General features: G+C 43.7%; 1 protein-coding gene across 1 annotated transcript in view; it reads left to right on the top strand.

Annotated features, from left to right (window-relative positions):
• psma3 (proteasome 20S subunit alpha 3) overlaps positions 1 to 14,752 on the top strand; it is a 39,552-nt gene that overhangs the window by 9,237 nt on the left and 15,563 nt on the right. Inside the window, exons 4-8 of the mRNA XM_084307460.1 lie at positions 2,991 to 3,092; positions 4,721 to 4,794; positions 11,500 to 11,572; positions 13,093 to 13,158; positions 14,327 to 14,373. Of these exons, the coding sequence (XP_084163586.1) occupies positions 2,991 to 3,092; positions 4,721 to 4,794; positions 11,500 to 11,572; positions 13,093 to 13,158; positions 14,327 to 14,373 (362 nt within the window). The remainder of the gene's footprint in view (positions 1 to 2,990; positions 3,093 to 4,720; positions 4,795 to 11,499; positions 11,573 to 13,092; positions 13,159 to 14,326; positions 14,374 to 14,752) is intronic.

The raw sequence follows: 14,752 nt of genomic DNA, 5'->3' as shown, positions 1-14,752 counted from the left end.
TCCCCTTTCAACTTAACAAGCATTAAACAAAATGGCCCAGTCATCTATTCACCTTTGTTTAATACACACAGCGTTGTCTCTAATGTTATCTAACTACTGATAGCTCCCGATATCATCAGTTTGGTGCTGGCTAACTAGCGTGAGCTAACGTTAGCTTCTAGCCACAATGCTATACTGTTATAATGGCATATTCCATTGACGTTAGCATGCAGCTAACAATGTAGCTACCGATCTTTTTTTAGACTAAACTATCCACTCTTGGTGGTCACTTGTGTTGATGTTAGTTTTGTTTCATCAACAAATGACAGGCAGAACACACAGTGACTGTATCCGTTTTGTTTATTGCACTTTTATTAGAATTTGCTGAAAAAGAAGTGCTGCAATGGGTAAACGGGCAAAGATGGTGGCGCCCGGCGCCGCCTTGTTGACTTTCTTTGCAGGAAGTGTATTGGCACATTCAAGTTCTGATTGGTTGAAATTGCCTTCATGTTCGCCACCTACTGCCACCTACTGCTTTGGCAGTGTACTACATCACTGTGCCCAGGTGACAAAAACGAAAGTGTGACTCGAGGCTGCTACGTTGCGGCGAAAACTCATCTGACAATGAAACGAAAATGAAACGAAAGTCTAACCGCAGCCTTAACCCCTAACTGCTCCAGATGAGCAGGTCGGCACCTTGCATGGTCGCCTCCGCCATCTGTGTGTGAATGTGTGAGTGGATGGGTGAATGTGAGGCATAAGTTGTAAAGCGCTTTGGATAAAAGCTGTTATAGAAATGCACCATTTAGTGTGGAAAGTTCCCTTCAAAGCCTTTTGTTAAACGCCTCCCTCCCCCCCCAGTGTCCTCTACCCTCACCTGGTCGTCCCTCCCCCCTGTATCCCCCTTGTCCTCCCCTCCCCCCCTGTATCCTCCTTGTCCTCTCCCCCCCCCCCCCTGTATCCCCCTTGTCCTCTCCCCTCCCCCCCTGTATCCTCCTTGTCCTCTCCCCTCCCCCCCTGTATCCTCCTTCCCCTCCCCCCCTGTATCCTCCTTGTCCTCTCCCCTCACCTGGTCGTCCCTCCCCCTTGTCCTCGCCCCTCACCTGGTCGTCCCTCCCCCCTGTATCCCCCTTGTCCTCTCCCCTCACCTGGTCGTCCCTCCCCCTGTATCCCCCTTGTCCTCTCCCCTCACCTGGTCGTCCCTCCCCCCTGTATCCTCCTTGTCCTCTCCCCTCACCTGGTCGTCCCTCCCCCCTGTATCCCCCTTGTCCTCTCCCCTCACCTGGTCGTCCCTCCCCCTGTATCCCCCTTGTCCTCTCCCCTCACCTGGTCATCCCTCCCCCCTGTATCCTCCTTGTCCTCTCCCCTCACCTGGTCGTCCCTCCCCCCTGTATCCTCCTTGTCCTCTCCCCTCACCTGGTCGTCCCTCCCCCTTTTCCCAGCGATGGCTTAAGAAGCGACCTCTCAAAGTCGGGGGTGCTTCATCCAGTCTCCTGGCCAGTAACCTCGTTCCCAGTTTTATCTCCTCCGTGAGATAAAGACTGGTAAAGCACTACGATCTATCTATCTGCCATCTTCCATAAACTAACCATAGACTGTCTTCAGGAGTGGTGCAATGTACCCATCTGCCTGAGCCTTATATAGATGGAAGGCAGTGAGCCACAACCTCCAACACCACTAATCACACACACACACACACACATGCAAAGACGGAGAGAGAGAGGATCTACGTCAGAGGGCGTACACTCATAAATCAACTTCACAATTTTATCAAAGTAATGAAGCCTTAACTAGCCTCATGCAGAAGTCCTGTCACTCACCCTTGCAAATCCCTCCCCCTGGCCTCTCGTCCAATGTCCTGTCTCCTGCTGTGCCACGTGTCCTTCCTCCTCCCCCTGCCCCTCCCTGTGCGTGCGTGCGTGCGCGCGCGAGAGCGAGAGCGAGAGAGAGAGAGGCGGGGCCGGCCCATAGATTAAAAAGAGACAACATTTGCAGAATATTTTCAATTGAATGTTAACACTTTGGGTGCCGGGAGCCGTCTTTAGACGTCTTTGCTGGCCATGCTAAAGTTGCCGGGGGACGCTGTACGTCGTCTTTATATCAATATTTCAAAAATCTGCGATCGGATTCATAATGTCCCTCCGCTGGCCTGGGATCCACCAGCAGGACCCACTGAGCTCTCTGGCGGTTCAGGAGCGCCATCTGGTGGCCGATCGGCGCAAGCGCTTAACAGGAAGCGCACTAGAGGTTTTGCTAGACGTCCGTATTGCTTCCGGCCACTCGGTACATGTCCCGTGACTCTAGCTCGTCACTCTACATAGCGATCGATTGCCAATAACTCGATAAACAACATGATTTGGACGTATATACCATTATACAAGCTGGAGATGGACCGGGTAATAATATATCCCATAATGATAAAATTTCTACTCGACGATGATCGCCCAACGGCGCGCGGAGACTGGGGTGAGTTTCAGCGTGTAACGTTACCGTCTTCGATAATAACTGATATTATCAACATTTGACCCACATTAGATGATTGGTATAACGCTGCCCACGGAATTATAAACGCCCCCTCGCCCATCCGGTCAACATCAGATGACGTGTAGTAACTTCTAGAAGTACGTCTAGTTGGAATTTTTTATATCGCGCTGATTGCCATCAAACTGTATTTCATCATCAATATAATGCATTTGGGGCTATATATCACGTTCTGGAGAAAGCTGCAGAAAGAGATGAAAACATACTTATACATTAGACCATACTTTACTATGAATATGTGAATGAAAAAGTTTAACGTTGCTACACAATGAACAATACATATAGGACTTTGAATGGGCCCTAATAATGGCAATGTAGCAATAGAATTTAAAAAGTTATAGCCCTGCAAAGAAGGGGACTTTCTCCATAGACAAATAGCGCTGGCAATCTATGGTATATCATTAATTTAACCTTAGGCAACCAAAGTGTTAATGATAATAAATAAAGGTTGTGTGTTGTGTTGCTCCCAGGCTGTGGCAGGTCTCCTAGCTGACGCCAGATCACTGTCAGAAGTAGCTCGAGAGGAGGCCTCCAACTTCAGATCCAACTACGGCCACGACATTCCGCTCAAGGTAACCTCTGTCAACATGGACATCACATCCTCCTCAAGCTAAACTACAGACACCACATCCTCCTCAAGCTAAACTACAGACACCACATCCTCCTCAAGCTAAACTACAGACACCACACCCTCCTCAAGCTAAACTACAGACACCACATCCTCCTCAAGCTAAACTACAGACACCACATCCTCCTCAAGATAAACTACAGACACCACATCCTCCTCAAGCTAAACTACAGACACATCCTCCTCAAGCTAAACTACAGACACATCCTCCTCAAGCTAAACTACAGACACCACATCCTCCTCAAGCTAAACTACAGACACCACATCCTCCTCAAGCTAAACTACAGACACCACACCCTCCTCAAGCTAAACTACAGACACCACACCCTCCTCAAGCTAAACTACAGACACCACATCCTCCTCAAGCTAAACTACAGACACCACATCCTCCTCAAGCTAAACTACAGACACCACATCCTCCTCAAGCTAAACTACAGACACCACATCCTCCTCAAGCTAAACTACAGACACCACATCCTCCTCAAGCTAAACTACAGACACCACACCCTCCTCAAGCTAAACTACAGACACCACATCCTCCTCAAGATAAACTACAGACATCACTCAATACAGACACACATCCTCCTCAAGCTAAACTACAGACATCACTCTCAATACAGACACACATCCTCAAGATAAACTACAGACATCACTCTCAATACAGACACGCATCCTCCTCAAGTTAAACTACAGACATCACTCTCAATACAGACACACATCCTCCTCAAGATAAACTACAGACATCACACTCAATACAGACACACATCCTCCTCAAGATAAACTACAGACATCACTCTCAATACAGACACACATCCTCAAGCTAAACTACAGACACCACATCCTCCTCAAGCTAAACTACAGACACCACATCCTCCTCAAGCTAAACTACAGACACCACATCCTCCTCAAGCTAAACTACAGACACCACACCCTCCTCAAGCTAAACTACAGACACCACATCCTCCTCAAGATAAACTACAGACATCACTCTCAATACAGACACACTACAGACATCACTCTCAATACAGACACACATCCTCCTCAAGCTAAACTACAGACATCACTCTCAATACAGACACACATCCTCCTCAAGATAAACTACAGACATCACTCTCAATACAGACACACATCCTCCTCAAGATAAACTACAGACATCACTCTCAATACAGACACACATCCTCAAGCTAAACTACAGACATCACTCTCAATACAGACACACATCCTCCTCAAGTTAAACTACAGACATCACTCTCAATACAGACATGATATACTCTTCAAGATAAATTACAGAAATCTCAATACAGCCACAATATCCCCTCAATATAAACATCAGAAATCCTTCTCAAAGTTCCAAGTTACTCAGAAGTTGCATGCAAAGATTATATTCTGCTTTAGCATTTACATTTCCTTTACAACTATTACAAGTGTAAAGTAAGAAGCATTTTGTATGAAAGTATTCTGTACTTCTGTATGACAACTATTAAAGAACTTGAGTGTATTATATTGGGAGAAGCCTTTTTATAGGAATGGTCTTGTGTTGTGGCCTGACATAAGTGTGTCCTCTGTTCACAGCACCTGGCGGAGAGAGTGGCCATGTTCGTCCACGCATACACGCTATACAGCGCCGTGCGGCCATTTGGCTGCAGGTGAGTACCGTCTCTGCTAACCACATCCTTCCGGTAGATGTTTAGGCACGGATTACCCTGAGTTCTTTTTTTTTAAGATTTTTTATTTATTTATTTTTTTAGCGTTTATCGCTTTTTGCTACTGGGCAGTCCAGTAGAGCGAGAGAGAGAGAGAGAGAGGAAGAGCGGGAGACAGAGTGGGGGGAAGACATTCGGCAAATGACGCCGGGTCCGGGAATCGAACCCGGGTCGGCCGTGCCGCGACGCAGCGCGTTACATGGTTCGCCACTTGGTCGCCCCGGATTACCCCGATTTGATTCGTTTTTTTTTTCGATTCACAAGGTCCCTGTTCGATTGTTTGTTCAACGGACTGTAGTAGTTTGGCATAAACTCTGCGAAAGGCAAACGCATCTGCTGCACCGGAGGCTAGAAATACAGTGGAGTGAAGATCTTCACACAGCCACTGGTAAACAGTTATGGATTAAAGATCATAGATTAGATTCAGATGAAACAGTGGATGGAAGTTAAAGGGGAACTATCTTACAAATGGCCTTTTCCAGTGGTTTGCATTGTTTTCTAGCAATGTGGGGTTGTACCAACACTGAATAGATGTGAAATTCTCCCATTCCTCCAGTTCAGCTGAGACAAGATCCTCCCCCACTAAACCATTCGAATTTACGTGGATCTGTGACGTGTAAGAATTCTGATCTGCCACCACCCGCCCACAATCAACTGTGATACGTTTATATGAGCAACGAGTGACGGCAGAGACCTTCAGCTGTTCACACACACGCTCGCTCTCTCTCTCGTATGAGCACTCGCCGTATCACCGTCAACCTGTTGCAAAATATCATAGCACACGCTCCCACGCGCGCGCCCGTATTCCGATCCGTGCAATAATATTCACGGGGGTATATATTGTCATTTGATACAAGTTACCAATGCATTGTCCCGTGGGATTATGCCCCCTCCCCCGCGGCAAAATTAATTAGTCGCTCTCTATCTCTCTCCCCCAAAGGTATCTGCCGGTGCAGGTGGGTGACTCAAAGCGCATTGCGAGTACGGGCGGAGCCCAGCCAAAAACCGCTTGGAATCTGGAAGGGGAGAAAGTGGTGCACCAAAGTACTTGATTAAAAATACATAACTATGAATTTTATTGAAAAAAACCTTACAGATGTGTTCCATAGACTCACAGGAATTGTGTAAAATTGCCCAAATAGTGAAAGAAATAGCAAAATAGTTCCCCTTTAACACCTCTTCATCAGACAAACAAACATGTTCAGAGGTGATCAATCAAACTTGAGTTCTCTAAATCAATAGGTGTGTTCACTCACCCATGATAAAATTATTTTCACCCATTGTCCATTTAAACCACCGAATCGCTCGGAACGGGTGTCTTAAAGTGGGGTGTCAGTGGCTCAGGAGGTAGAACGGGTCTTCTGGTAGTCTGTTCAATTCCGGCTCCTCTGCGGTGGCGTGTCGAAGTGTCCTTGAGCAAGACACTTAACCCCCGAGCTGCTCCCCATGAGCAGGTTGGCACCTTGCGTGGTTCCCTCAACCGTCGGTGTGAATGTGTGTGTGTGTGGCACAAGTATTAAAGGGCCTATATAAATGCTGTCCATTTACCATTTAAGAGTTGAGTAAAAGTGTTTTCTAGAAGTTTCTAGAGCAGAGCCTCAACACTAACTAAAACTACATAACCACTTCTTCAGCTGTTAACCTTTTCACTACCACACTACAGAAGGTTAACCCTTTCACTACCACACTACAGAAGGTTAACCCTTTCACTACCACACTACAGAAGGTTAACCCTTTCACTACCACACTACAGACGGTTAACCTTTCACTACCACACTACAGAAGGTTAACCCTTTCACTACCACACTACATAAGGTTAACCCTTTCACTACCACACTACAGACGGTTAACCCTTTCACTACCACACTACATAAGGTTAACCCTTTCACTACCACACTACAGACGGTTAACCTTTCACTACCACACTACAGACGGTTAACCCTTTCACTACCACACTACAGAATGTTAACCCTTTCACTACCACACTACAGAATGTTAACCTTTCACTACAGACTGTTAACCTTCTGTAGTGTGGTTGTGACGGGGTTAACACTTTGTCGTGTGGCAGTGACAGGGTTAACCTTCTGTATTGTTGCAGTGAAAGGGTTAACCCTTTATGTCGTAGTTTGGTAGTGAAAGGGTTAAGTACCAGAGTCTTCTGGTACAGTTGTGGTCTTCTGGTCACTGCACATATTGTGTACCTACATGTACAACATAAAAGAATACATTTGATTTTCTTTCCCAAAATAACTAGCTCCACGAGAGCAACGTGACAATAGAATGAATGAAATCGCACCGTTTATTATCATATAATTGCAAAATTGAACTTATATAAACTAGTACTAGTGGTCAAATTAACACACTTATTAACGTTACTTTCTTTTCTAGCGTGTACTGTGTTCTCATTTCTTTTCTCTTGCTTGAAACCAGTCGTGTCATCACAGGAAACTACTGTGATTGGAACGTTGATGCAGCTTGTGGAATGTGGGACTTGTAGTTTTTGAACAATTAGCAGCGGAGCGAAAAAAAAGCACAATTATTTTTCCGGTTCGCGCACACATTTTTTTAGGGGCAAATGCGAGTGAAATGCTTGCACTGTAGAGCCCTGATTACACTCTTATACTAAACATGTAAAGGTACCCAAATTTGGTACCTATTGATCTAGCATGATTGGATAATTTGGTCAGTACCATTTTTTTTTTAAAGTAGAGTTCGGTATTAGAATACCATGCACACTTTAAGGAGCAGCGGCATTGAAAAAGAGTCCTGACTCTGAAATAGTCTGACTGGCACGCAGACCAGAATCACGACCCACCACCAAGCAAAGGATGGTAAATAATCACCACCAAGCAAAGGATTGTAAATAATCACCACCCACCACCAAGCAAAGGATGTTGCATCTTGTCTGTGGCTTACGAGCTACAAGTATTTTCCTTTATTAAAAAAGGTGATTTTGTCTAGTGATTTAGTGAAATTTTTCCATTTTGCAAGCCGCGCCTGAAACCGTTTCACGTTCAACAGAGGAATAGCGTTGTGCAACAGTAATTGTAGTCCGTGTGAAACACAGTGCACAGTGTAAATCGGGCCCCCAGGCTAAATAATTAGCCTTGATGGATTTTTGTTATAGTTTCAGCTCTAATCGTGTTTAATTATCGTGATTTTCATATTAATAAAAAATAATGGTGACTATGACTTCTGCCTAGGGATGCCCCGATCACGTTTTTTGCCACCGATACCGATCACCGATCGTCGTGAGCCATATCGGCCGATACCGATCCGATACCGATTGTTTTTGATTAAAAAGAAATTAAAAATTATTTTATAAAGTTTTTTTTATTTTTTATTTTTTTATAAAATATATATATTATATAATTAGACTTGTACTTGTATTATCTGCGAGACATCGCCACCACGCAACAAGTCAAAATGCTCGCTATCTGCAAACAGCTCCACTGTCTGTGTGTACTCTAGTAGCCTCCAGCTCCAAAAAGGATTCTCCGGCGCTGCAGCGGGACCCTATTGGTAACGTTACTGTGCTTTGGTAATTTCACATTCAGCAAGCCCTCAGCTCGAATACGCATTAAATCAATGTTATAAGACATTGATATCAAGAGCTATCTGTAGCTACTGCTAGCCGGCTAGATGACGTTAAGACAGAACTTTAGTTCAATGGGACATTTCGTTTTGAACAGTAAACTAACGTCAGCTAACGCAAGCTAACGGAGGTATGAACATGGACTACTAGACTTTCTGGATCATTTGTTGATATCAGGAGCTATCGGTAGCTAGCCGGCTAAATACCGTTAGACAATGCCTACTAAACGTGAATAGTTGACTGGGTAATTTTGTTTAAACAGTAACGATAGCTAGGCAGCTAACGTTAGCGCAGGTCGAATGCACTACAGACTCGAGCAGAGGAGCCGCCTCTCAGTCCTCTTTGTTTACAAACTCTACACGGGGGCGGGCGGGGCTAGGGAGGAGGAGCAGCGGCAGTTTGCAGGTTGTGTGTGTCTGAGACAGACAGCGAGTGAGAGCTTCGCTTGATCGGTTTCCGCGATCGGCGAATATGACTCATTATCGGAATTCACACACAGATTGTATCGGCCGATAACGATCGGTGGCCGATCGATCGGGGCATCCCTACTTCTGCCATAATGGAGCCAACATCATGATGACCTGACTTGGTTTTCACTCGTAGTTTTTGTATTTTTAAAGGAGTTAGTCGGCGTAAAGGTTATTTTCCATCCCTTTGACTAGACTTCAAATCAAACCTCTGACACCTTAATCTTCAGCTACATACAGGGTGTCCGCGGATCCTTAAAAAGTCTTAAAAGGTCTTAAATTTGTTTATCAATAATTAAGGCCTTAGTTTGTCTTAAAATGTCTTAAATCCATTTTCAGAGGTCTTAAAAATACCATAGAAAGGAAAGATAAAATGCCATGTCATCTTATGTTTTATTATGAAATCTGGGGGGAAACGGTTAACGGGAGATAAAGTTTGACTTTTCATTGACCGTGTTGTAGAATCACGCAGACCGGAATGGGGCGGAACCAACACAACTCCTTGTGTAATGTGTTGGCCGGGGAACCAACTGAGTATAGCTAACGTTAGCAAGGCGAAGCGATAACGCTAACGTTACGTTTAGTTTAGTTTAGCATTTGCACTCGTTAATATGGGAAAGTGCCAATTTAACGAGAACTGGCTCGACAATCCACTGTTTGCGCGATGGTTGGTCCCAGTCAAATACCATCACAAGCCCCGCTGCAACAAAAAAAAGAGCAGTCGCGTCGCACATGCTGAGCGCTCTGCAAAAACCGCCTGCAAACTACTATTTCGCATTTATTTTCGGCCCCTTCCTCCACACCAGCTGCGCCATCTCAGGTAGGACTATAACATCTGCACCAACAGAAGTCCGGATAACATTCGGCTCCACGTCAAAGCTTGAAGCTGAGGTCTTAACTTGAAAATAATCTATTCACGGATGTAAACAAGGACACGTTTGTGTTTATGTTCGATGAGAGCTTCACCCACTATGTATTTCTTCCTCCCACCCACCCCCTCCTAATGACGTACAGTATCCTCCCATGTATGTTAGGATCTATGGGTAACAGTACTGTATATTTGCATATCGTATATGTCACAAATGTAACGGTACAGTACTATATACCTGTATGTCCCTATGCCATAAATGTCATGTATGTTGAGTATGTCATAAATGTCACTATGAATTGAAAATGGGGGACCCTGATGTAAACAAGACAAACGTCTTTCTCTGGTCTGCATCCCCTTAACAATTGTGTGTATTGAGCCGTACTGTATTGTACCCATTCTGCAATCTGTTAAACAAAGTATTCATTCATTCAACCAAAACCACAAAAACAAAACAACTGGATGAATGAATGAGAACTTTATTTAACAGATTGCAGAATGGGTACAATACAGTACGGCTCAATACACACAATTGTTAAGGGGATGCAGACCAGAGAAAGACGTGTGTCTTGTTTACATCAGGGTCCCCCATTTTCAATTATAGTGACATGACATTTATGACATACTCAACATACATGACATCATGACATTAATGGCATAGGGACATACATGACATACAGGTATACTATATAGTACTGTAGTGTTACAATTGTGACATATATGATATGCAAATATACAGTACTGTTACCCAGAGATCCTAACAGAAAATATATACATATGATGGGGAGGAGACTGTACATTAGGAGGGGGGGGGGGGGGTTGGACATTTACGGTGCCCAGTTTCTAATTGCAGCCTCCCGTAGGTGCTCTTTAAGAGCGGTTTTGAATGTGGGCAGGGGTAAAGTGGGTTTTAGGAGTGAGGTTAAGCAGTAGTCTGACCAGTTTGTTTTGTGATGTTTGTAATCTTGTTTTTAGGGCCTTTGAGGTGCTTTGGTACCATGAGGTGCAAGCATAGTCGTAGTACCCTTGAATGAGTGCTCCTGTTAGAGTCTTCAGGGTATTCTTGTTTACCAGAGAGGAGATCCGGCACAAGAATCTTGTTTGTTGGTTGACTTTTTTGATACCCTGGGGAGGGTGGTAATAGTTATGTGTTCTGACAGTGGCTGCTTGGCCCCTGGTATATTTTGTATAGCTATATTTGCTATTTATGTTTGGTCACCCCTTTTGTTGAAATTCATCCAATCCAGTTACTCCTTTAAGTTCAAGATTTTTAAGTTTCCAAGTTATGTTTTAATAAACATCTTTGGACCAATATGTCCCTAAACTTAAACTAATTGGTGTCGTTGCATGATTTGTTATTGTGAAATTGGTATTAAATTTAATTCTGAGTGGCATTAAAAAGTCTTAAAAAGCATTAAATCTGACTGGGCTAAACCTGCAGATACCCTGTACATAGAAAGAGGTATTGAGCAGGTATTGGCATTTCTTGAAAGAACATACCGACTTGGATTTCCTGGTAAATGTCAATGGCTGCTTGTTTGCATATTCATATTCATAGGTCCTTGCATCTCAATGAGGGTACAGGTGTAGAGATGCTGCTAGGACAATTTCAAATGGTAAATTGTTATTCAATATAGAAACATGTTTAAAATACGACATCATCATATTGGATGTGTTTGTGATATTAAAGTGTCCCCCTGTCTCTCGTTTGCCTCCAGCTTCATCCTGGGTTCATATGATAAAGATGACGGTCCTCAGCTCTACATGGTCGACCCATCAGGCATCTCCTACGTAAGTCCTCTCTCACTCTTACATGGTCCACCCCTCAGGGCATAAAAAAAATATTGTTTGGTTCCTGTTGGTTGTCGGTTAAGGCCATGGGTAGGTAGGGAATTTATTATATTTTTTATTAAAAAAATTTCACACGGCGACTATGGATAGGGAATTTATTTATTTAATTAAAATATTCACGACAACATGGATGCATGTACTCTGCCAGCATGTTTAATATCCATAATACTAAAGTTTGAAACTTTATTGTTAAAAAAAAGAAAAAAAAAATTATTTAAACTTTTTTTTTAACTCATAAAATATATTGGGTCGCACCTAAATCGGCAGGGTCGGTCGGCAACCGGAACCAAACAATTTTTTCTTTTAGGCCCAGGCATCTCCTACGTAGGTCCTCTCTCACTCTTACATGGTCCACCCTCAGGCATCTCCTACATAAGTCCTCTCTCACTCTTACATGTTCCACCCTCAGGCATCTCCTACATAAGTCCTCTCTCACTCTTACATGTTCCACCCTCAGGCATCTCCTACATAAGTCCTCTCTCACTCTTACATGTTCCACCCTCAGGCATCTCCTACATAAGTCCTCTCTCACTCTTACATGTTCCACCCTCAGGCATCTCCTACGTAAGTCCTCTCTCACTCTTACATGTTCCACCCTCAGGCATCTCCTACATAAGTCCTCTCTCACTCTTACATGGTCCACCCTCAGGCATCTCCTACGTAAGTCCTCTCTCACTCTTACATGTTCCACCCTCAGGCATCTCCTACGTAAGTCCTCTCTCACTCTTACATGTTCCACCCCTCAGGCATCTCCTACGTAAGTCCTCTCTCACTCTTACATGTTCCACCCCTCAGGCATCTCCTACGTAAGTCCTCTCTCACTCTTACATGTTCCACCCTCAGGCATCTCTTACATAAGTCCTCTCTCACTCTTACATGGTCCACCCCTCAGGCATCTCCTACATAAGTCCTCTCTCACTCTTACATGGTCCACCCCTCAGGCATCTCCTACATAAGTCCTCTCTCACTCTTACATGGTCCACCCCTCAGGCATCTCCTACGTAAGTCCTCTCTCACTCTTACATGGGAGATGCCACTGAAACCCACTGAATTTAAAATGAACAAATATTACGTGACACCATCAACACCATGAAATGCCAGTGTGAATTTCCAACCCTGAAGACTCATTCTTTCTCTCTCCATCTTTACCCTTCCTTTTCCTCTCTTAATTCTTCTCTCTTTCCGTGTCAGTCTTACTGTCTCAGCCTTCTTTATTCTCTCTCACTCACACTCTTCCCCCTCCCTCGTTGAATCAGGCCCACAAAGATCACATACCAACATTAGCATAACAAGATAAGATGTCATCAGTATTGTCTCATCACAGTGTGTAGTTGTTTGACAGCCAGGGTTTAGTCGAGGTTAAGTTTTCCAAGTAATGGTGGATAAAAAGCATCGTCCTCCTGTCTCAATGACGGCAGCTCTAGGACCTGATTACCGGTATATGCTGTTTCCTCTTCCAGGGCTACTGGGGCTGTGCCATCGGCAAAGCCAAGCAGGCGGCCAAGACGGAGATCGAGAAGCTTGGGGTGAGGACTTGGATGTTTTATGTGGGGTTTTTAAATGGTGCTTTTACACCCATGTTTGTTTCAAATGGTCCGATTTGTTACTTTTGTTGCAGTTTTTATTGGTCGTGTTGTGTTTCGCATTGCCAGTTGATTAACCAACCAAAACCCTCTAAACAAGACCATGTGATCACGCAGGTCAGCCTCTTATTGGACGCACATTTTGAATTCTAACAAACATGTGAACAGAAACAATCTTGTGATCCCCACTTATTAAATATTATACGTTTTCCAATTCACTGACTGTCATTGATTATGCGCTACTGTCACCTGAATTATGCACAAGTTATTCCTTTAGTATCGCAACATTATTTGGCTATTTTGAACTTACTGGCAGCAGAAATAATGACTTCATGATTATAAAAGATCACACACATTTGGAAACACAAACTGAAAAAAAGCTTTTTTCCTGCTTTGGGTCCGATTTGCTTTTACGCCTCGGATGAACTGCTCCAGGGTTCGACTTGGAGGCGGACCGAAACAGGCTGACCAGGGTGTGGTTGTTTGTTTGGTTCGGACCCAAATTAAATTACCTTTGTTCACACCAAGCCAATTAAAACGCACCGCAGGGAGGTAAACGCTCCAGGGTTACATTCAGCCGGACTGAACGCAACCCTTAGATGTTGGTTAGATTAGATTGAAATGAATTGTCGTCATACAGTACAACGAAAAGAAGTTTGGCATCCAATCAGAGTGCAAATGTAGCAGTAAAATGCAATATACAATGTACAGGTGATTAAACTGGGTACAACATATACAAATTAGTACTGAGTGTAGTGCTAATCAGATGTATGTACAGTGTTGTAGTATAATAAATAAAGATGGTATGACTACTACTGGCCAGCAGCATAACTAGTAAGAGTAGGATATGTATAGATATAGTAAAGGACTATGTGCAGGTATGTTGAGTGGAGAATGGAGAGCTCATAATATTCATGTTGAGTGAGTGAATATTTGTACATACACTTTTTAGCTTTGTCAAGTTTACCTCTTTGCTCTTTGTATGTGTTGAGCTGGTACCATGAGACAGAGTGCCGCTGAGATGCAAATTTTTTTTTTTTTTTTATTACTATTCGCAAAGCTCCTTGCATGACTTCACCCATGACTGTGAACTTCTGCCTCTTCTCAACAGATGAAAGAAATGACCTGCAAAGAGTTGGTGAAGGAGGTGGCAAAAATGTAGGTTTCTTCACCCTCAACGTGTCCCCGATAACGGAACGATATTCAGTTATGCAGCCTGTTTGGAATAGAGTCTATAGTCTCTCTCTTTCCTCTCCTCTTGTGCTTCACTGCATTGCCCTATTGTTTTTATTTTTATTATCAAATATTTTTTATTTTTCCATTTTAAACATACAACAAGGCAACACAATACAGTAATAATAACAAGACCACACAGTACCACAAAAATAATAATGGCAACAATAACGACATTAGCAATACCGGTAATACAAATTCTAAATACAGAACATAAAAACCAACTTGTACTATTACAGACACTACAAAAGACATTTCCTCCCCCACTCCCACCCAGGAGGACCCCCCAGGACCAACACCCCAA

This window comes from Notolepis coatsorum (genome assembly GCF_963971535.1).
Source record: "Notolepis coatsorum genome assembly, chromosome: 2".
Taxonomy (NCBI): Eukaryota; Metazoa; Chordata; class Actinopteri; order Aulopiformes; family Paralepididae; genus Notolepis; species Notolepis coatsorum.
The sequence above is the reverse complement of the archived record's forward strand: the minus strand, read 5'-3'. Positions and strand labels throughout refer to the sequence as shown.